The 23,029-nt window shown below is 35.6% G+C and overlaps 3 protein-coding genes across 5 annotated transcripts; 2 read left to right on the top strand and 1 right to left on the bottom strand.

Moving 5' to 3' along the window:
* Positions 1 to 205: 205 nt before the first annotated feature.
* Positions 206 to 3,108, top strand: LOC109156005 (exopolygalacturonase-like). Its single transcript, XM_019303764.1, has 4 exons — positions 206 to 461; positions 1,112 to 1,423; positions 1,844 to 2,356; positions 2,787 to 3,108. The coding sequence occupies exons 1-4, from the start codon at positions 249 to 251 to the stop codon at positions 3,021 to 3,023; spliced, it is 1,275 nt and encodes a 424-aa protein (XP_019159309.1). The 5' UTR covers positions 206 to 248; the 3' UTR covers positions 3,024 to 3,108.
* A 2,165-nt stretch (positions 3,109 to 5,273) lies between these two features.
* On the top strand, positions 5,274 to 8,948 carry LOC109156006 (ribose-phosphate pyrophosphokinase 4). The gene is made up of 7 exons (XM_019303765.1): positions 5,274 to 5,691; positions 6,283 to 6,598; positions 7,378 to 7,473; positions 7,641 to 7,709; positions 7,800 to 7,928; positions 8,489 to 8,588; positions 8,676 to 8,948. The coding sequence occupies exons 1-7, from the start codon at positions 5,546 to 5,548 to the stop codon at positions 8,807 to 8,809; spliced, it is 990 nt and encodes a 329-aa protein (XP_019159310.1). The 5' UTR covers positions 5,274 to 5,545; the 3' UTR covers positions 8,810 to 8,948.
* A 2,256-nt stretch (positions 8,949 to 11,204) lies between these two features.
* Positions 11,205 to 16,639, bottom strand: LOC109156004 (protein MEI2-like 5). Of its 3 annotated transcripts, none has more exons than XM_019303761.1 (14): positions 16,262 to 16,639; positions 15,585 to 15,637; positions 15,388 to 15,495; positions 14,843 to 15,294; positions 14,593 to 14,751; positions 14,348 to 14,464; positions 14,093 to 14,244; positions 13,800 to 13,891; positions 12,643 to 13,588; positions 12,473 to 12,557; positions 12,316 to 12,384; positions 11,956 to 12,135; positions 11,657 to 11,849; positions 11,205 to 11,593 (listed from the first exon to the last, which is right to left on the bottom strand). In XM_019303761.1, exons 2-13 carry the CDS (start codon positions 15,625 to 15,627, stop codon positions 11,685 to 11,687), a joined length of 2,568 nt encoding a protein of 855 aa, XP_019159306.1. In that variant the 5' UTR covers positions 15,628 to 15,637; positions 16,262 to 16,639; the 3' UTR covers positions 11,205 to 11,593; positions 11,657 to 11,684. The 3 variants fall into 3 exon arrangements, with proteins under 3 accessions (XP_019159306.1, XP_019159307.1, XP_019159308.1); XM_019303762.1 differs by having other exon boundaries at positions 11,208 to 11,593; positions 16,379 to 16,639; XM_019303763.1 differs by having other exon boundaries at positions 11,208 to 11,593; positions 16,568 to 16,622.
* Positions 16,640 to 23,029: the final 6,390 nt, after the last annotated feature.

The raw sequence follows: 23,029 nt of genomic DNA on the forward strand, positions 1-23,029 counted from the left end.
GTATTAAAAAACTCTATCCAAAGCTTGATATGACCCACTTCTTTTTAGTGTAGAATTGATCTCTCTCTAAATATAAAAGGCAACAACCTATTTGTTAGCCTAGAATGAGGAAAAAGATTATGTAAGAGAAAAAAAAGAGATTAAAATTAGGGAAAATGATGCCTTACTTAGTGGGATTATTCTCGTTTCTCATTTTATTATAAACATACTATATATACACATATATACACATATAAATAAATTAGGCTATGAGTAGGTTAAGGAATAAAAAATCAGAATCACAGAATCAAGAATATCAGACAGGGGAAATGGCCTCCATACCAAGTTGTTTCGGAGCTTTCTATGTTATTTTGTTGGCCATTTCCTTCACTGTTGGCAATGGTGCAAAACTCTTACCAGCAAGGTTCTTCAATGTTTTGGACTATGGTGCTGTTCCTGATGGAAGAACAGACAATGTTCAGGTAATTTATCCTTAAATCTTTCAATCACCAGAAGATTATAACAATAATGTTTTTTTTTTTTGTTTAATTAACGTTTGAAACCATAATAATGTTTATATGCTCTGAAATGAAGTTTCTCCTCTGTTTCTCTCTCTCTCTCTATATCTGTGTTTGTGTGTATATATATATATATGTGTGTGTGTGTGTTTTTTTTTTTTTTTTTTTTTGCATCACTGAGGCAATATTGAGTCTAACTTATAGGTTTTGATCCTCAAAAAAGTCTTTGTAGCTATCACATCTGAAGGACTAATGTGTAGGGCGTGTATATTATGTTTATTGAACTTGTATAAAAAGTTGAACAATTTTTGCCTATTGGCACTATGTGTTAGACTGATTGACACACATGTCGAGTATATTGTGCTTATCAACATCAGCGATTTGCCTAGTTGTATCTAGTTTTTGTCGTTGATCGTAATTGTTTTCACCCAACTTTAAGTTGGGCGACTTATTATGACTGCAGATTGAATGAAAGCAGCCGATTGACCTTCCAATTAGCTATAACTATAAGCAACATAGGCTGCACACCTTCGAGTAACAATTGAGGGTTTTCTCAAAAATCAAATAACCTTTTTTTTTCTGATTGTGATTTGATTGTGTTGTGATGAATTCAGGCATTTCTAAGGGCATGGGATGATGCTTGCCAATTTTATGGGAGGAGTAGAGTTTGGATTCCCAGGGGGGTGTTCAAGTTGGGGTCAGTGATATTTAGTGGACCATGTAGGGCATATCAATTGGCCTTCTTGATTAAGGGCACCTTGAAGTCTCCTACAGAGAGGTCTGAGTTTAACACAGACACTTGGATTGGGTTCAATTACATGAACAATTTGGTGGTTAAAGGTGGTGGGTATTTGGATGGTCAAGGTCCTTCTGGTTGGCCTTACAACGATTGCTCCACCAACCCCCAATGTGGCCGCCTCCCCGCTGTAAGTTCACTGACGGTTTATTGATCTCTTTAGTTTATAATGTTATTGTAAAAATTGGTCTATGTGTTAGGCGTTCTTAGACTATGAATATTTCTCCCTATGTACCTGCCTAGTGTCTAACTCAGCCGACTTGACGGCCTAGTGCCTAACTGGGCTGAATTAGGCTGAATTAACTCGTTCATTTCAGTTGAGTTAACCATTTTGATTTGACTTAGCTAATTTTTTATATTATACTACGTATATATAATAGTTGTATAAGTGTCTACGGCTAGGTTGCCTAAGCCCTAGGTGCTACTCTACCATCCGACCGATTAGTGCCTAGTGCCTACTGCAACCATGATTTATACTGATTAATAATTTAGAATTTTATCTGATTGTAATGTTTCTTTTCTTATAATATTGTTTTTGTTTTTTTGGTAGACATTGACGTTCAACTTTGTGAACAACTCTCGAGTGAGTCATCTGAGATCAATCAACAGCAAGAACACCCACATCCACGTCTTTGCATGCAACGGCCTGAGAATCAATCAGGTGAGGCTGACGGCGCCGGCCGAGAGCCCCAACACCGACGGAATCAAGATCGGATATTCCAACGGCATCCGCATCACAAACAGCGTCATCCAGACCGGCGACGACTGCGTCGCCATGGTCGCCGGCAGCAAGAACATCAGAATCTCTCAAGTAACCTGCGGCCCCGGCCACGGGATTAGCATCGGCAGCATCGGAAAGAACGCCGGAGATTTGATCTCCGGCATCCACGTCATCAACTGCACCTTCATCGGCACCGATAACGGCGCAAGGATCAAGACGTGGGCGCCGTCCATGTCGAGTTTGGTCTCCGACATCTTCTTCGGCTATATTCACATGATCGATGTGAGGAATCCGATATTCATCGACCAGAATTATTGCCCCGGTGGTGGCTGTAACAGCTACGTAAGTCCTCGAAACCTTAATTCCCACAAATCCACAAACAAAATGACCCCATCTGGCCAATTTGGCCGTGCACTCTTGTCACTCGATAGTCCGAACCTCTTTTTGTATGAAAAAAATCAATTTGGTCACCATTTTACTCTTTAATTAAGTCGGTCGAGTGAAACAAAGATTAATATGAATTATGGTTTCAATCTGGCCAGCACTTTGTCTCTTGGATTAGTTTGGTGCAAACGAGGATTAATCTAAGTATGATATCAATCTGGTCATTACTTTGCCTCGTAATTAAGTCGGTCCAATGTAAACCATGATTAGTTGGTACGAGTTTAATGATGACTCCTAGGATCTCGTGGTTTAGAACTAAAAAAGATCCCATCTTCCTACTTATAATTATGATCTGTTACCATTTTTTTCTGGGTTTTATCTTTTGCAGAGTTCGGGGCACTCGCAGGTGCAGATTAACGACGTGACGTTCAACAACATTTGGGGGACATCGACGTCGAAGGTTGCGTTGGCATTGGAATGTAGCCCGTTGGTTCCGTGCAAGGATGTTAATCTTGTGGACATAGACCTGAGTTATTTTCGCCGGCGTGAAGGGCCGGCGCTGTCGAGCTGTAGAAATGTGATCGGAAGATCCAACGGGATATTGTCCCCGCGTGGTTGTTTGTAGAGCATTTCGTGGAATTTCATGATTGTTTGAATAATGTACTTAGGACGTGCATATTTCGTGTTTTACATATTAGAAAAGATTTTAGTTGTGTTTAGTTCGATGATTGTTTTTTTTTTTTTTTTTTTTATAACTAGTACAATGTTTGTTGGTGATTCTGAATGAAATGAAATGTTATTGAGCCAAATTGGTGGCCTATTGCCCACATGTCCATTTTATATATACAGAATTTCATAACGCAAGTTACAAAAATTTACAATATAAAACACATACACATGCATTAGGATTCACAGTGTATTGTGAACCCTGATCTATGATATAAGGATTTATTAAGCAAGGTTTGTTTAGTATAGGGGCAAATAACTGGCCCAAGACCCAAGACTATGAGCTTAAACCATAACCTATGAAACCCAAGAACTATATGTGCTTCTATGAGTTCTATCAATTTCTCGACAAAAAATATGTGCTTCTATCCACCTGTTGTAGAGAGACAAAATCCTAAGCCACAAATTATCTTTGAACACCAAATCAGACAACCTAAAACCATAGACCACGTATTTTTGACCACCAACAAAGTTGGTCTAAATAAGTAAAAGCAAACCAAGACTTAAAGTCTGTTAAGATTACTAACTTGTCAATTGGATGGTTTGATCAATTCACAAAATCATAAAATTTTATTAAGAAAAGTTAATTAGCAATTCGTTGAATTTCAACAACCAAAATCATAGAGGATGATGGAACTCTATTCCACTACAAATTTAACCATAAATAAGATTTGTTAAATTATCAAACGTTTAGTAATGGCATTTATTTATTAATTGTTACGTGTCAACTCTCAATTCAAGCAGCATATTGACTTTATTAGTTTGTGTCAGTCAACGGTAGAGTCTACCGGGTAGACAACATACAAGACTTACCTTTTTATTATCTTTTACTAATTATGATCACAATATGAGATTTGCACAATATTCGCTGTTGGAGCGTTGTATAATAACTGTGATTTTCCTCTATCACCCAAAAAAACAATTGTAACAAAAAAAAATTATTGAAAATTTTCTAATACATTCGATGATTTTGAAATAAGAATTAATTTCACATTTAGTCCCACGACTTTGATGTTTTATTACTTTTGGTGCACAATTTTAAAATTTTTTAATTTTGGTGTCTAACTTTGTTATTTTATTTGCTTTGGTCCTTTGAGCCAAATTAATTGCAAAATGTTGTCGAATTTTATATTTTTAGGGGTAAAACCGTCATTCAAATGAAACATCTTCAATATCTAAACAAAATTACTGTAAAATCATATCTATAGATGTTTGATGGATGAGAACAATGAAAAAAACGCGTAGAAACTAGACACATATTTATGAGATTTATAGCGTCGACGATTGTCCAACCTTTCTTTTTCTCTTAATATGGCTTTTCTTTTGTTTAAATGTCAAATATCTTTCTTTGGGATGGCGATTTTGCCCATAAAATATAAAATTTGATAACATTTCACTGTCAATTTGTCTATAGGTAGCAAAACTGATAGAGATAACAAAGTTAGGCACCAAAATTAAAAAAGAGTAAATACCCAAAATGGTCCCTCGACTATAGCTAAATTCACAAATTGGTCATCGACTTTCAATTTCAACCAATTAAGTCCTTAACCTTGCAATTTTAACACAATTTGGTCCTCTGTCTATTTGACCGTTTGTTGACTGTGATTTTTGAAGATATATATGTAATTTCATGGTCCATCGTCGGATTTTTAAGGTTCCGGTTGCATTTCCATACCGCACTGTTACATTTGAATCCATTGCCAAAAGCAACCTACCAAATCCGGTCGCCTTTCTTCATCCTCCCTTTGGATTCAATGTAGTTGAGTGCGTACCAGAGCGAAGAAGACGACGTGTTTCCGAACCGGTGCAACGTCATTCTGGAGGCCTCCACATGCTCCGACGAGAGCTGAAGGTTCTTCTGGAGATCGTCGATCACGGTCAACAAATGGTCAAATAAATGGAGGACCAAATCGTGTCAAAATTGCAAAGTTAAGGACTTAATTGGTTGAAATTGAAAGTCGAAGACCAATTTGTGAATTTAGCTATAGTCGAGGGACCATTTTAGGTATTTACTCATTAAAAAATTAAATTAAATTATACACCAAAAATAATAAACCAAAAATAATAAGAACTCAAAAATCTTGGGATCAAAAGTGAGACGTAAAATGGGCGTGAATACCACCATTGAGCACGGCAAGAAACATCTGGGCACAAACTAGGGAATTTCGGGCGAGCGGCCGAGCGCAAGGAAAAAAGGCGGAAAAAAGCAGGGAAGCGCCCGAGCTGCATTGTGGGGATTGCGCCCAAAAAACGCATAAAGGCATCGTTTTGGACGCTCGCAGCCACCCCTTTTTAGAATTCCTCCTTTTTCTTGGCGGCAAAAAGTGAGAAAGAAACCAAAACCCTCAACTAAAGTGGAATTCCTCTGTACTTGCAACACGCGAACACTGCGAGGGAGAGTAGAGAGCAGAGGCTGTGGAGATGGAAGACAAGGCTGTTGTTGAAGAAGCTTTGGCGACGAGGCAGCAGAAGCAGGTTCTGCTCTTCTACTGTGTAGAGATGGAGGACGTGGCTCGCAAAATCGCTTCTGAGTCTCCTTTCATTCAGCTCCAATCCATTAACTGGAGGTACACCCTTGTTCTCTTTCCCTTTGCCTATGTCTGCATTTTGTTTCGATTCTTTCGTGTAAAAGCTTCAATCTTTATCTGGAATTGGGGTCAAATGTGTCTTCCTTGGAGAGATTCCACCTCTTTGTAGAATGGGGAGTTGATGGATCAAGAGATGAGGGTCAGTTCAGTTGGTTCTTGGGGGGAAGATTGTGGAGAAGAGAAATGGGCAAAAAGTATTGCTCATTGGTTCTTCACTTGAAGGTGCCATTTTTTGACAAAAGTGTAGTTCAATGTCATAAGTAGGATTAAAAATTAGGTCTTTAGAGGTTGAGTGGAAGATTGATTTGGTGTTCTAGGGAAAATATTAGGCCTTTAGAGGTTGATTGCAAGATTGATTGGTGTTCTAGGGAGATGATAATACTTGGTTGTAGAAAGACAATCAATTCTTGCAGAATTTGTTACTGGTGCCATGTAGTTTGATTTCAGAAGCATTTGCACCAATTTATATGACTAGTTGAAATAATGTTTTTGCCTTTCGTGTTCTCACAATTTAATACTCTTCATCTTATTTGGATATGTATTCATAAAGATTGATGTATGGGTTTTCAGGAGTTTTGATGATGGCTTTCCAAATCTTTTTATAAACAACGCTCAGAATATCAGAGGCCAACATGTTGCCTTTCTTGCGTCATTCAGCTCACCCTCAGTGATCTTTGAACAGCTTTCTGTCATATTTGCACTACCAAGGCTGTTTGTTGCCTCTTTTACGTTAGTGTTGCCGTTCTTTCCAACTGGTTCCTTTGAGAGAATGGAAGAGGAAGGGGATGTCGCAACTGCGTTTACCATGGCAAGAATATTATCCAATATTCCCATATCAAGAGGTGGTCCAACCAGTTTAGTTATCTATGACATCCATGCCTTGCAGGTTAGTTTTGCTATTTAAGCTACGTACTTATTCGATATTTGTTTGTATTCATGTATGATACTCTTTATCTCCTATGATTGAGGGCTTTTCTTGATTCCATTGATCTGTCAGCATTTTACTTTGATTTCTTATTTACTCTGGTATTCTTGTTTGCAGCACGATTCCTTAAATCTCCTGATGAAGTTTGAAATTAATTGTTTCTTTCACTTATACCCATTTCTTCATGGTCTGTTAGATATACAAATCAATCAGACTGGCCCTGTTTGGTAAAATAGTTAGCCTATCAGCCAATTTTGGCTTATTTGACAGCTATTAGCTGTTTGACATGGTTAAACAATCAATATGAGTCTTTGATTAATTAGCTTTTTGTAACAACTTATTGCTCCAAAATGCTAAAATTCAAAAAGCTGCTCAAAGTAGTTTTTTGAGAAAATCATTTTGTATGTAATCATCTAACAGCTAACAACTAATTTACCAAACACTTTTCTACAATCAACTAATGCTATCAACTAGTCAAACTCACTAACTCAATCAGTTAACAACCATTTACCAAACACTCCCACTGTATTTTTGCCTTTTTGGCAAATGCACATATAATAAATATGGAATTTCATTCACTTTTACTAGTCAAAAGTTTCAAATTTATCCAATATGCACTATATCTTGTATGTTTGAGGCTGCTATATCTTTTATAAGCCCAAAGCTATGGCGTTTCTTCACCTCATTAACGGTTCTCATGTGCTTCTCTGACCTCCTCTCTGTTGTCTCTTTTTCTGCAGGAAAGGTTTTACTTCGGGGACCAAGTTTTGCCTTTGTTTGAGACTGGAATTCCCTTGTTGAAGCAACGGCTTCTGCAGCTTCCAGAATCTGATCAGGTGGGTGTTTCAAGCTCTCACGTTATTTTTTGTTGTTTGTCTAATATTGACGATTGGATTCACATCGGTGAAACTTATACGGAAAGGATGAGTAACAAACGTTTTCCTTTATGCAACAACAATTGCATTGGTATTGCTTTTACATCTTAGTAGTTTTTGTTTTGCAGATAGTTGTTGCGTTTCCTGATGATGGAGCTTGGAAGCGGTTTTACAAGCAATTCAGCAACTACCCTGCTGTTAGTCTTATATTCAGAACTCTTTTTTCTTTTTTTTTTTTTCTTTATACTTCAAAGAATCTTCAATGTTTGGTATTTGAAAAATCTTAGGTTATCTGCACAAAAGTTCGTGAAGGTGATAAGAGAATAGTCAGGCTAAAAGAAGGCAACCCCAATGGTTGCCATGTGATCATTGTTGATGACTTGGTGCAGTCGGGAGGTACCCTAATTGAGTGCCAGGTATTCCTCTCCTTAATGTAGTCGTGTCAAAGTTTGAATCACACAGAACGGTTTTGGTAGTTTGGCTTTTGTTGTGTATGGCGTTGAACAAAATCCCGTAGGCATTGGTAACAGCTTAGTTTTAAAGCACCAAATGATGTAGAGATAACCAACTTGGTTAGCGTGAGTGGCCGTGCACTCTTGTCCCTTAAGAGAGGTCGGGAGTTTGAACCCCCTCTCGTATAGAAAAACCAATCTGGCCAGCACTTTGCCCCTTAATTGGGCCGGCCCGGTGCAAACGGAGATTAGTCTGAGTATGGTACGGGCTTAAAGGTGCCTCTTACAGTTAGGGCCTGCGGGCCTGCTCAGGACACACCGTGGTACTTTTAGCGGGGTGGATGATATGGATGTGGTATCATATGATAAATAATCTCCACTAAACGATAAAAAAACTCAGCCTTTGTATCGCCACTTGCAAATTTGTATGATCATCAACCAACGCCTGTTTAGCAAGAGGCTCGGTGATCTATTGTTTATTGTCTCGTATTGCTGCTCTTACTTGGCTCTCTTTGGCCTTCCAGAAAGTTTTGGCAGCCCACGGGGCAGCTAAGGTGAGTGCTTATGTCACCCACGGTGTTTTCCCTAAGCGGTCATGGGAGCGCTTCCTGCACAAGGATGGAGGTAACCGTCCATACTTCAGTTTTCTAACATCGGTTTCAGCTTCTCCCTCGGTCCTCTAGTTTACTGATTGTAACCGTTGTTATTCAGGACGCTCAGAGAAAGCGTTTGCCCACTTTTGGATCACGGATTCGTGTCCCCATACTGTAAAAGCCATCGCAAATAAAGCTCCGTTTGAAGTGTTGAGTCTAGCAGGATCCATAGCTGAGGCTCTTCAAATATGAATTGACTGACCCTCTGGTCTCTCTGCCATAATTTACAATTGGAGTTCAGTTCAGGAACAATGAAACTTTAAAATGTTTTAGTGCTTGTGATGCAACAACTGACTTCTGAAATGCTAAATTGCTTCTTTATATATCTATTGCTTTTCTGTGTCATTTAATAAATATATGCACATAAGCACATTTTACCTGTCTACTTGTATTGGAATTTCTAATGTGTGATCAATTGACACCAATATTTTTTGTAAAAGTATAACCAGAGATAGGGGGCAACCTCCAACTGAATTGGTCCAACAGTTAATATATCAAAAGTACATTATTTATATATTGAGATTAAGAGATTGGGTAGCAGAAAGCCAAGTTCCATCAACTTAAAAATTCCATTTGCAAAACTAACCAATATCCACAACTCAAAGTGATAGATTGTAACAAAGAGATGTACATAAACAAGTCTGTAAAAGTAATAGTAAAATTAGAGTCTGAACAAGTAAAATTAGAGTATATTACAATCTCCTTGGCCACTTCCACCTACATAAAAAAAAAAATTGTGTTAATATAAATAAAAATTTAATATTTAAGATTATACCTACCGGCATCTCATAGATGATCTAAGGATGAAGATATAATAGTCAACTAACGTACTCTTGCGTGCTAAGAAGATAGAAGCTCTCAAAGAGCTGGAGCAACCTCTGACAACTAAAATACGTAAAAGCAAGTTGTTGTTGTGACAAAATATCTTAAAATTCAAATGCCATCAGGTAAATAAGCTCTGAATCTGGTCTACCATGAGCAAGTTGGAGTATAACATATAATGCTTAAAGTAATGCCTTGGATGAGTTGAACCCTACTTTTATTTGATATTGTGTGTTTTCTCTTGTCGTTTATCTTTTTAGCTTTTTCATGTTTGTTTTATTTGCCTTCTTAAATTTGAAATTGTATGCTTGAAAAGAGTTTGCTTTCCTGGAATAACAATTAGTACTTGAAGATTATTGAAGAAGGTGTTGACAGAGTTGTGTATATATATGGTGAGCAGAATCAAGTGGCGGATAGGCTGGCGAAGCTCGTACTTCTTGAAAAGTCTAATTGGACTAAGTTTGATGAGCCTCCTTAGTATTGCTGTAACGTGATTGATTTTGACCAAATTGGTGTTTGTATGCAGCGCGTTGTTTTATTGAACACCTAGTTGCTGCATTGTTTGTTTTGGGTCCCCTCCAGTTTCAAAAAATTTATTCCTTAATAAATAATCTTTTATGTTAAGAATTAGCTGACCATCCATTTTGGTAATCCTAACTTCAAATAAATAAATAAATAAATAAATAAATAAATATATATATATATATATATATATATATATATATATATATATATATATATATATATATATATATATATATAAGTGATTGTCAAAATTTTCTACATAGCTTGATATGACCCACTTTTTTTAGTGCAGAATTGATCTCTCTCTATATATAAAAGGCAACCACATATTTCTTAGCATACAATGAGGAAAAAGATTATGTAAGGGAAAAAAAGATTAAAATTAGGTAAGATGATGCCTTAGTGGGATTATTTTCATTTCTCATTTTATTATAAACACATTTGAAACACAACCAATGTACTATATATACACATATAAATTAGGCTATGAGTACATTATATTAAGGAATCAAAACTCAGTACAAGGCACTCCTACGCGGCTACGCTGTTCCTTTTTAAATAAATTAAGTGTTATCTCCTAGACTACCTCGTCCTGCTCCCATGCTCTGATATGTTTTTTTTTTCTTTAAAATTTTTAAAAGCGTATCAGAGCGAATGGTTATCAGAGCAGCTAATACCAATACCCCCTAGGAATGGTTATTACTCCCCTTCACTCCCCACCCACCCCCCCCCCCCCCCCCCCGCCCGCCCGCCCTTTCCCTCCATCAGAGCAGCTAATTTCAGATATTAGAAATAATTAACCTACATCAATATCAAAGAAAAGAGGAAAACTATTTGCATTCAAAATCTCTAAAATAATGATCTTTTATGCAGCAATTATGAAGTGGAGAAATCATTCTTGCAATGGACATTCTAAATTTTGAACCATGAAATTATGACGCATGTCACCAATGATCTCCACATGAACAAATCCCATCTTTGAAGCGGTGAAAAGGATTAATTAAGAGTCCCTCACTACAATTTCTATCCCATGGATAGAAATTTAGTAAAATTGTGGTAATGATCACCACAAAACTATTAGTTCTTAGAAATTTAGTATTAGTTTAATCATCTTGATTAGATCTTTCAAATGATATAATTTATTTATTTTTAATAATATAAATTTTACATTTTAACAAAATGTATAAATAAATAAAAACAAAATAAATGATACAAAAGGTATTTAATAAATAAAAGCAGGGACAACAAACAAAAATTGGATAAAAAATCCTCTACATTCATGTCATATTGTCATGTCATAAATACAATCAGTTCCCTTAGAACATGATACAATAGTTGATTCCAAAGATGTAGGGTCTGTTTGTCTGCAATTTATACACTTGAGGTAACAGCCCTCATCCACCCTCTCTAAACATCATTTATACAATTAAGTAAAACACACCACAAAACACTTCAGATGACCCCAAAGCTTGAGCACAAAGGACATTAGAAATTGCCCGAAACGCGATCAGCAAAGCACGTTGCAGAAGAGACCCGAAGAATGCTTTGCCTTATTCTTCTACCACAGTCAGATATCGAATTCGCTCTACAAAACGTAAAATGCTCCCACGGAGTGTCCTTTGTACAAAAACTAGACACCAAGCACACAACCAATCAAGGCACTTCCCTGCTGTTCCACTAGTAAGTTTAGTATGTACGTTTTTGGAATACATAATAACAGTTAGAACCCATCGCCATTGCTTTCAAGCATTGCGGTTTTGCTACTTTCGATGAATGTAGGCTTCTCTTCAAGACTATTGCCCTTAGGACTATCAAGAGAATCTCCCGAGTACGACCCATCAAGATGGCGGATAAAAATATTTAGGTTGCTGGACAGCAAAGGCTCCTGGAAAACCCAAGAACGACCCGAAGTCAATAAACGGGACGGGTAAAGAAGGCGATGCATTACAAAGGGTAGAGTGGATTCATAAACAATTATCGTTAGTCGTTACCTCTTCAGCTGGCTCTTGGCCCTCTGACTGGAACAGAATCGGGCGACACCATTTGTCTTCGTTCATTAAGCTCGAGTTCTGAAAGTGAGCAACTAAAGCTGCTTTTCCCTGGATTCTCGCGTAAGCCAATGAGGCAACTTTTTCGCTATTAAACTTTTCCCACTTTTTCCCATTGAATACCTGCACAAATGTTTCAAGTTGAACCAATTATTGTACCCATAAGAGATGTTTAAAAGGGACACCATTATGTTTAAGCACTTCCCGACAAAAAGAACACAACCTTACAGTAACTAATACAAGCAAAATTTTCAGTTTTTCGCATTATTAACACTCGTTATAGTTAAGGAAAAGAAGATTAACCTCGTAGAAAGAGATAATACTTTGAGGAGAGACCATGTTGATGAAAGCATAGCCAACATTACACTTGTTCTGAAGCCCCCAAAAAAAAAAAATTAGTTACTGTATTTAAGTCAAAATTTCCCGGAAGTATAAATACGGAAATAATAGTTATGCTAACCTTGAAATCAATAGGCAAGTAGAGGAAATCATATGAATTTTTATGGGTCTCATCAATTGCTGTGAGTAGCATCTTTGAAGTGTATCTTTTAGGAAGAAAAATAAATAAAATGTTAATAATAAACTATTATGCGATTCTAAGTTCCAAGACGAAAATAGAGATACCCTTACTTGTTTGGGATGTTTTTAATCATCAAAGTAGTCCTGGAATCTTCCCCGTTCATGATCTTCTCCAAATCAAGTTGATATTGTTTTTTGTTATCCATCTGGTTCCCGCTGTCAATTCTACGACTCCGACCACGTTCGATCAACCCCTCGCCGTTACTCGACCCGATTCCCCCATAAGAACCGCTTCCAAAAAATATTGGAACGTTTCTCGACAAGGGCATCATTCTAGCACTAGGAGAACCACTTTCGGTAAAACTACCGGCAAAAGCAACACCCATATTCATTGCCCCCGGGGAACCCATACTCATTACATGGCTTCCGTTATTATGACTAGAGCTTGCACTGCTAAAGGAAACCGGGCTTATATATGATGTTTCGGGTGACTCGGGGAAAAACCCGAAATGCCTTTCCAAGGGAATTCCGGACGGAGCGGACCCCACGTGATGGTGTGACCCGAGGAATGGGCCCTGCCTACGCGAATAAGGATAGCCTTGTCCTTGTGCATTATTGGATGCAAATGGTTTCCCCATTGACGATGTCGGCCAGCCAGAAGACCCGTTACCGTTACGCTCAGAGTGAATAGGCGGACTTCCCCAAAGAAATTGAGGACCAGAAAGCGTTCCAATTCCAGATGGCTTCGAGTCGCCAAGAGAGACGGATCCAGAGCTCGAACTTAGTTTGTTCTCATTCAAAGAATAAGAATGATGATAAGCAAGTCCTTGGGTCGATCTAGTATTATTACTAGTTACCTGATTTACATGGCTAACCCGTCCGGGCTCTTTACCAATGGGTGTAATCTTCACCGGGTTTGAGAGGTGGGCGGGAAGGATCGAGGCAAGCCCCGACATATGATTGCTGTTTACAGGGCTAAGATTTCTCAAACCCGGAGATTGACTGTAATTATGCAACGGATTCGGCTCGACCGGACTGCCAAAATTTGGCCAGCTGCCTGTTACATATTGCCATCACGTCAGCTTATATAATAACTAAAATTAGGCTCGGATCAGTCAACTAGGCTATAATGCAAATGGGCCAAACCATACTAAAAGATTGAATTCAACCAATTAACTAGTCTAACTCATGGCTTATAAACCCATTTGTTCTCTCTTATTTTATCAATGTGGGACTCTTAACAACTATGGAGAACGAAAAGTAAATACCTGGCGGAGAATTGGCAATCGGTGAACCAACTGAATTCCTAAATGTTCGAACATCATCATGTTCCAGCTCTAGGCTCAGTTGTTGCATCAAGCTATTAAATACAATAAAACAAAACGGGAGTAAATCAAAATGCGGTTTGCATTGATGTAATCTTGACTAGTAACGGATTTCAACACGCTCAAAAAAATAATTACACGACGGTCCATATCCCAGAAAGTATGGCTAGATTCAAACAAAATCATGCAATCCATAATCAAATGCAAGTGGACTAAAAATTGATATAACTTCATACTTTCGACGGGCTCCGCCGGGCCGACTAGGTTCGAGCTTTATCCGCTTCCCAGCAATGTCGCTCCTATTTAAAGCTTTAAGAGCTGCCTCAGCAGCTCTAACGTCATAAAACTCAATGAACTTATGGTGTCGCTTATGTGGTGTCTCCCTTATCTGCATTTTTTAACAAGAATTTCCACGACACATATTTTAAGATAAAAAGAGTTCGTATAGACCGATAACATCGGAAAAATATAGCAAAAGTAGACATACGCACCTCTTTGACTTCCCCATAAGTCCCAAATATTTGACGAATGTCTTCATTAGATACCGAAGGATCCAAATTGAACACAACAAGTGTTCCTTGGTTAATGTCTTTCTCCGATGGATTTTCCTGGACGTGACAACCAAAATTATTAAGCTGATAGTTGGATTGCACATTAATGGCTATATGCTCAACATCAACCAAATTTATAAAAAAAAAAAAAAAAAATTATAAAAAAAAGCCCTCTTAGTCCACACCTTTGGGATTGAAAAATGAATATCAAGTTTTCTTCGCCGTAAAGGCTTATTTTGCAGAGCACGCATCGCAGTTCGAGCAGCTCGGATATCATAGTAAGATATCATCACAAATCCTCGGTGCTTGCATGCAGTATATAAGGTTCTGATATCGCCATATTGCTTCAAGGAAAAACCGATAATTCAATAACTATTCAATAATTTTTAATACTGTAATAAGCGACAAGAAAACAACTGGAAGACCTAAATGTACCTCGAATAGAGATTTTAATTCGCTGTCTTCTACATTGCTGTTAATATTTCTAACAAACAATGTCCTCGAAGGGTGCTCTCCGTACGGGTGTTCCCCAGCAACTGTTCCTGCACCGTTTGAATAGCCATAATGTGCAATACTGCTTCCAGGAGACATACTTAACTTGGCAAAGCCGTTAAATAGATTCTCTTGGGACTCGGGTTCCATTTCAAATCCTCCCCCGCCAAATAGATCGTCCTCTAACTCCTCGAGCTGGGTAGGTAGCTCGTTCAAATCAAAATCATCCATTATGCCCGCTAATAGTTCGTCCTCATCCCCGGGAAGAAAGTTCCCGAGTGGACCCGTTTCATCTTCCAACGGATATTTACCTCCATCTTCTAGATGAAATTGAGTTAAGCTAGGCGAGCTATCATCAATTGATTGCCCACACTGCTCTGTCTTGTTCGAGATTACTGCAGGTAATTAATCAAATGAAATCGTAAGAAAATAATCCAAAAGGAACCTTCGAAGATATACCAACTGGAAACATAAAGCTTTTTACAAACATTTTTCGTGTGGAAGAACGGGCAATGAGCTCGAGAACAAGCTTGCATCACTCGAGGCATGGTGTGCCGCAATTCCAAGGGGGATCGACCAAGCATTTCTCACTTCCCCTGAGATGTTTGCTAATGTAACTTTACACGACACAAGATCAAACAAAAAATGCAGATATATATGCCCACACTTAGGCTAAAAACCATACCCTGAGAGTCATCTAAAACAGGAATCTTCGAAGGCGACTCCATTTGTCACTTCCTAAACAAAAACACATGCCAAGACTATGAAAGATTGCAACTTTAACAAAATATACACATCCAAGTGAAAACTAAGAACAAGCAGTAAGATAAAAAGCACCAGTCAATAAAGTGCAATAATACCACCGACAACAAACCTTATGCCAATAAATATAGACATAACAGATTGGGACAATCTTAAAATCATCATTATAGCTCAAATCAGCAACTAGAAACTGTTTATACTGAGATTAAGAGACTATGGGTAGCAGAAAGTTCATTAAAAAAATCAAGCTTTTCTATCAAACCCATCATCAGCAAGAATAATTCAATATATATAAAAATAAAATAAAATAAAATTCTGTCCATAAAAATTCAAATTGATCAATTTCTGTAGCAGACAAAGAGATAAATATGTTTGACTTCACCAACCATCATCTTCCATTTGCAAAAACCAACCAGAATTCAAATAAAGATCTCAATTTTACAATCAAAACTCCAAACCCAATACCAGAATTACAAAACCCAAATCCTATTTTCAGTAAATCCAAACTGGGTATACTCATAACTCCAACCCCCACTAAAAATTTGGAGAAAAATAACCACATAAACCAGGGAAAAGAGAAAGATATATACAGGGAAGTACCTCATAGAGAGAGAGAGACACAAAATCAAACAAGTCTGGACACTTTATTGCAAAATTAACAAGTCCAAAAGCTAAAATATAATAATAAGAGGGAGATGAAAGGAGAGAAACGAAGACCAAAAACAGTTCCGTAGAAGCAGAGAAATTGTTTTCTTATACTCTTTCACTTCTCCCCCGCCGGAAAACAAGTGCAGAGAGAGAGAGAGAGAGAGAGAGAGAGAGAGAGGAGAGAGAAAAAGCTGGGTTTAGATATTAAGAAAAGAGACGAAACCCAGAATTGAAGAAGCCCCAACACATCAGACATACAAAGGTTAAGGCGCACAGGCAGAAGAGGAAGTGGAGTATGATTGGAGGAAAAGGACTAAATCAAGTATCTGTATCTGTAATAATCTCTCTCTATATACAATTATATATTATAGGGAAAATGGCACTTTTTCTCCCTAAGTTATATACTTATAGCACTTTTTCCCCCTCAATTATTTAAGTGGCTATTTTTCCCCCTGAAATGTTAAATGGACATATTTACCTTTAAAATAAATATTTCATTTATTTTTATTCTCCAACAAATTATTACTATAATTTGGTTCAAATCAAATAGATACTATAGCAACCAAACCAAAATATTCCAATTACAATTTATAATCAAAACGCGATATTTAGAGTTTATTAAAATCACGAACCGAAATGACCGGTTCATGTTCCGAACTGAAAAAATAAAATACATTTATTGTTGAATTTAGACTATTTTAAAATAAAAAATAAAATTTTAAAATAAAGACGGTTCAAAATTGCGAACTGGATCCGGAATCGCCGGTTCACGGTTCATGATCCAGTTTTTTTTATTCTTAAATTTAATAAATTGAAATCCAAATATTGGGTTCTAGATCTGAATCATAACTGAAAACTTTTAATTCTATTGCTATAGTGTCTGGTTCAGTTCGAACCGAACCGCGGTAATCGCTACATATACGCAATAATTTGTTGGAGAAGTAAAATAAATAAAATGTTTACTTTAAGGGTAGAAATGTCAATTTAATATATTTGGGGGAAAAACCACCACTTTTAAAATAATTGAGGGAGCTAATGTGCTTACATAAATAATTTAGGGGAAAAAAGTGCTATAAGTATATAACTCAGGGGGGAAAAGTGCCATTTTCCCTATATTATATATATAATATATATAACACAGATAATGCCGTAAAACATGTACACTACTTTATGGAATCCCAATAAATAAAAAGGAAATTTCTTTAATCTCAACCATAAAAATACTTCGTTTCTTTAAAAAAGACGGTACCATTTTTATAAATAAAATAATTTTATTTTTGGTATTTTATTCAGTATTGTAAAATTTTTCTGTAAATGGATGTCGACTTGGTAACTACAAGGCGTTAAGTTTAATTTTTCATATAAATTATTTATTATTCTTCTTAGTTTGAGTCAATCAATTATGAGATATCTAAATTGTTTACTTTTTGTAGTCTTTTGTCAACTGGGGTCACAAAACGAACTTTACCTAAAGCATAAATTTGAGTAATGGTTGTGGACTTTACCGTAAAATAAAAAATAATTAAATGTGGTGCAACTTTATATTGAATATAGAAACAATAGAATACTTGAACCAAAATTTGTATAATTTAATTATAAGGTTCAAATTGGGCACTGAACGTAACCTGAAAATGCAATTAGGTCACTGAAAGGAAAAAAAAAAAGTGTAATTAGGCCACTGAACACTCCAAAAATGTGTAATTTCACCTGATAGCAGGTTACCCTCAATTTTAGCAGGTTATCTGCTTATGTGGCAGTTGAGTTGGCATTTTTAATAAATTTTAAATCATTTTTAATAAATTTTAATAATAAATTTTTATTTTAAATTTTTTTTTAAAAATAAAAACGACTTTATTTTATTTTTTTATTTATTTTTTTTCAATTTTTTATAAAATTTATTATTAAAATTAATTATTAAAAATTATTAAAAATGCTAACTCAGCTGCCACGTAAGCAGGTAACCTGCTAAAATTGATGGTAACCTGTTATCCGGTGAAATTGCATACGTTTGGAGAGTTCAGTGGCCTAATTGCACGTTTTTTGAGTGTTCAGTGGCCTAATTGCACTTTTTATTCGTTCAGTGATCTAATTGCATTTTCAGGTTACGTTCAGTGGCCAATTTAATTAATTTTGTAGTAAATTAGGCATTCAAAATGTGGATAAGACCTTATTCACATGGATTATAGGGATTCTTTGGTACTCAAGAATCTATTGTTAAATTAGGAAAATTCTTCACAAATTCAATGCTTTCATTTTACCTCAATTGCTGACCTTCTTAAATGTAGATATAGACGTTAATTTCTTTATAGAAAGTTGTAGCATTACAAATTAGATTCCTAAATTATATTAAATTATTTCAATTAAATCATTATAGACAAAGATATAAATAAAATATCAAAGTGATCAACCTTTACGAGATGTGTATTTAGGCATCTTTCTTGAAATAAAAAATGTTGTGCTTCCTTCCAAATTTTTTGTACAATTAATTAGGAACTGATTTGACTAAAAAATAAAAACCAAATCTTTCCTAATTCATATTAATTTTATTATTGTAAACAACCAGCACAATATATTTCCTATTTCCTAAATATGGAATGTTCCATTCATTAAATTAAAGGGTCAGACTTGCGAGATCGTCTCACGGATTCTTATCTGTGCAGCGGGTCAAGTATATTCAACCGACCCGCCACACGGATAAGGATACGTGAGATGGTCCAATCGTTATATCGTGCATCACGGCGTACATAGCACTATGCGTCCCATGCCTCCCAAAACGACGTCATTTTGTTAAGTAGTGAAAAAAAATCTTCTGTGTCGAATGCACATAAACTCATAACAGAATACACATAATCTAACATAATACATAATACACATAAACTTTTAATTGAATACACATAATGGGGTTTGGTTAACATAATACACATAAACTCTTAACTGAATACACATAAACTTATAACACAATACATATAAAATTTTACCTGAATACACATAATGGGATTTGGGAGAGTTATTTCGTTCCACTTGACCACAAGGTCATTTGGGGCATGTGTAACATTTAGAATAAGCGGATATAATATTCTAAATATGCATGTGTAACATTTAGAATTTAATGTGCATGTGCAGACAAAAGTATAAATAAAGAATTGTTGTATTTGAATTTGGCTGGAAACCTGGAATGGATGGAAGAGTTGAAGATAAGAACGAAAAGTTGTCTAGTTATTTGGGGCTTCAATTTATCACCAAATTACAGATGTTGCCGCAATTTTGGAATGTAACTATTATTGGTGCAATATTTTTGTTTTTTGTTTTTCTTTCTTTCTTTCCAACAACAAAATCGTGTTTATGTAAATAATATGTAAAATTGAATTATTAAGTATTGTTATGTGTTTAAAATCTTATCCAGCCAATATAATCTATTAGAATTGTTGATATAATAAGTATAGATAAATGAATATGGGTACGATTTTGAAGGGAGAATTAAACCTGAAAAGAAAAAAAGTATTTTAGTAATGACAAGTAAGGAATTGAATGACATTTGGTCATGTCTGCTGAACCATTGAGTTATCGTAATTTATATTTTTTCAGATGTTCTGTCGGGTCAGGGTGTATGAACTCTTGGGATTGAGGGTTCAACTTTTGGGAAAAGAAGTAAGGAATTTAATATGTAATAATACATGTATATAATTGAGTTTACTTAATACTTAATAGTTATTAGCGAAGCTCCATTATTCATGGAAAAGATCAAGAAAGGGGTCCAAAGAGATATAGCTACATGTGTAGTGGTTCTAAAGAATGAAGGTCCCCCACTTTCCTTATTTTACTTGTGAGAGTCTAAAGGGGCAAGATAGGAAAGATCATTGTTGTGGACCAATTTTCTTGGATTAATGTGTTAAAAGAATTTATTCAATAAGATTATCGGTGTGTTGTTACACATGTTATTTGTGAGATTAAAAATTTGTATAAATTGATTGAAGATAACCCTTATGACAATTTAGTTTTGAATTATAAGTTCCAAAGAACACCGAATGGCCAAATAGCATTGGATCCATATTGACGGTTGATATTGTTAGTGTCGCTTTATCATAATTTTTGTAATACTCGATTTGACCATTGTTTCTTATATAATAGAAAATAAAAATCATGCTCGCACAGGCTTAATTTACGGATTCCGTCGACAGTATTTGAGAGAAGAGACCAAAGTTCGAATCTTGGTAACAACAGATTATGTTCAAAGTAGACAGATCTCTTGTGCATACTAGCACTTGACCATGTCTGCTGAGCAACCTCCGAATTTATTAATTTTGATGTGTCTAATACGTTATTATTATTATTATTATTTTTTATTTTTTATTTTTTTATGGTAGGAGAAATTTTATGGGTGAAGGGGGTTGGTGGAAAGACCAAAGGAGAGAATAACAACATACATCATAGGCGTAGAGGAAACCTGTTTTTTTTTTTTTTGCATTTTTATTTATTTATTGTAATAAGATATAAATAAAGTTGGGAGAGAAAAGTAGCATTTGATATTTGATAATTGATTGGTTGAAATTAAAACCTTTTGGCCTTTATTTTTTTTCCAAACACAGCAGTTTTGATGGAGGAGAGTGTCCTCATTTTTATTCCATTCTCCTTTGACCCTCCATCTGGAATTTCACTCATATTTCTTTCTTTCTTTTGTGTATAAAAACTTGGATTGATAGAATCTCAATCAATCACCAATAAATGACAAAACTTTTGGTAGGACATAACCTAGTCTTTTGAGGACGATATTGTTTTTGTGTTTATCAATTTTATAATGAAATCATATTATAAAATAATCCCACTAAAACTCTTTTTAATACAATAATAATAGTATTTACACCCGAACGTTACATATAAATTTTATCCAATTCTACGTTATTCCTGTTCATAGTTATCTAAAAGGTTGAATCTCCAACTCTAAGGGCTCTCAATGGTTAAATATCGGTGCATATAAGGGATCTGTCCACTTTAGACATAATCTCACACTGTCGTCGCCGAGGTTCGAACATTGGTCTCTTCTCTCAAATACTGCCATTAAATTATTGAGCTAAGCTTCTGCGGGCAAACTCACATTTTTTCTCAAAGCATTGTACGTTATTATAAACCACAAGTATTTTTACTAATGCAGGTAAGAAAGCAAAATATATATATTTAAGTTGTGCGTACAACATAGATAATGATTGCTAACAAAAACATAGGAAGCAAATGTGTTACCTCAAATTTCCATCGTTTTCTGCTGTTTTTCTGGGAAAGGAAGTTTAACATTAATTAGCAGCTAAAATAGTTGTAGGTATGTTGGTTAATTATATTGTTGAAGGACCACACAAGTAACATTGACACATATAAGTCACATTGATGACCAAATAGTTGGTCGAATCTTATTGACGTAGGTTAATTATATTTCGCTAAATTGTAAACTCAAAGATATTAACGTTACGTTAAACACAATTTAATTAGAATAAATAGTCATATTAAATAATTACTTAACATGTGCCTAACAGCGGAGGAGTGCCAATCGAGTGCGTGACTTGCTGCGATTAGTATGATCTGAAGTGTACTATACTGCCACTGTCTCTTCCTCTACATCCAAATTCTCGCTATATTAGCTGATAATTATTTGACAACATGTGCCCAAGACATACAATATATTTTGTCTTCTCATATATCTGAGTTGAGCTTTTCACCAAACTGCCTACTGTACTTACAAAATATTAAGCATTATATTAAAAGAAATTAAATACCCTTTCTAGTCATAACACAAAAGATCAAAGCACTACCTCAACGGGTCAGACATGACCATATCATCAAAAAGGAAATCTTATTTCCTCAACAACAACATCAAAAATAATTCTGAAAAAATGCATTAAAAAGAGTAGGTAAGACCTCTGTGTATCTGAGCTCCTATGTACTCAAGTACATTATTTTTTATTTTTTTTTGAAGGGTAAGTACATTATCTATTATTTCTGCTAAAATACGAAATAAAAATAATAAAAGTCAGAATTAGGTCATAACAATATTGATGGACCACCTATCCAAGTAGACAAATGGATGATATCATTTTCAGACTTTAGAATGAAAAGAACTGATAATTAAGCTTTGACTTGACGTGTCTTACTCGCATTGCTAATATATCAATGCCTCTTTCTTTAAGAGATAGAATATCATTTTTTCAGATACCAAATATCTTTTAATTTAGCTCTCTTTGCCTTTCATTTGCCTGCCCTTCTCAGTTTCGTCTACCATAAAAATTATTATTAATTAAAAAAAAAAAACTTTGCTTTGAAAATTGCTGCAAATAATGTAGGAGAAAGATCAGAAGATCAGACGAGTTGGTCGAAAAATTGAGTAGAATTAAAGAATGCGTTTTAATATTTAATTCATCTTAAAATTTAATTTAGTATCGTGTAAAGTGGGAGTAGGAATTATATTATCCAGTTGAGAGACGAAGTTGATTGAAACATTATGACACCCACTCGTTTCATGGGGCAAACACTATAAATAGGACTCTTTGCCTCGATTCTAACAACATCTAATCATCAATCGGACTTGTAGTGTAGTCCGTCATTATATCGTGCACCTGGGTGTACAATGCATTGTGCGTCCTACCCTACCCAAAACGATATTGTTTTGTTGCATTGTTAAAAAAAAAAAAATTCTCTGTTTCGAATACACATAAACTCATAATTAAATACATATAA

Source organism: Ipomoea nil, unplaced genomic scaffold (genome assembly GCF_001879475.1).
Source record: "Ipomoea nil cultivar Tokyo-kokei standard unplaced genomic scaffold, Asagao_1.1 scaffold2704, whole genome shotgun sequence".
Lineage (NCBI taxonomy): Eukaryota > Viridiplantae > Streptophyta > Magnoliopsida > Solanales > Convolvulaceae > Ipomoea > Ipomoea nil.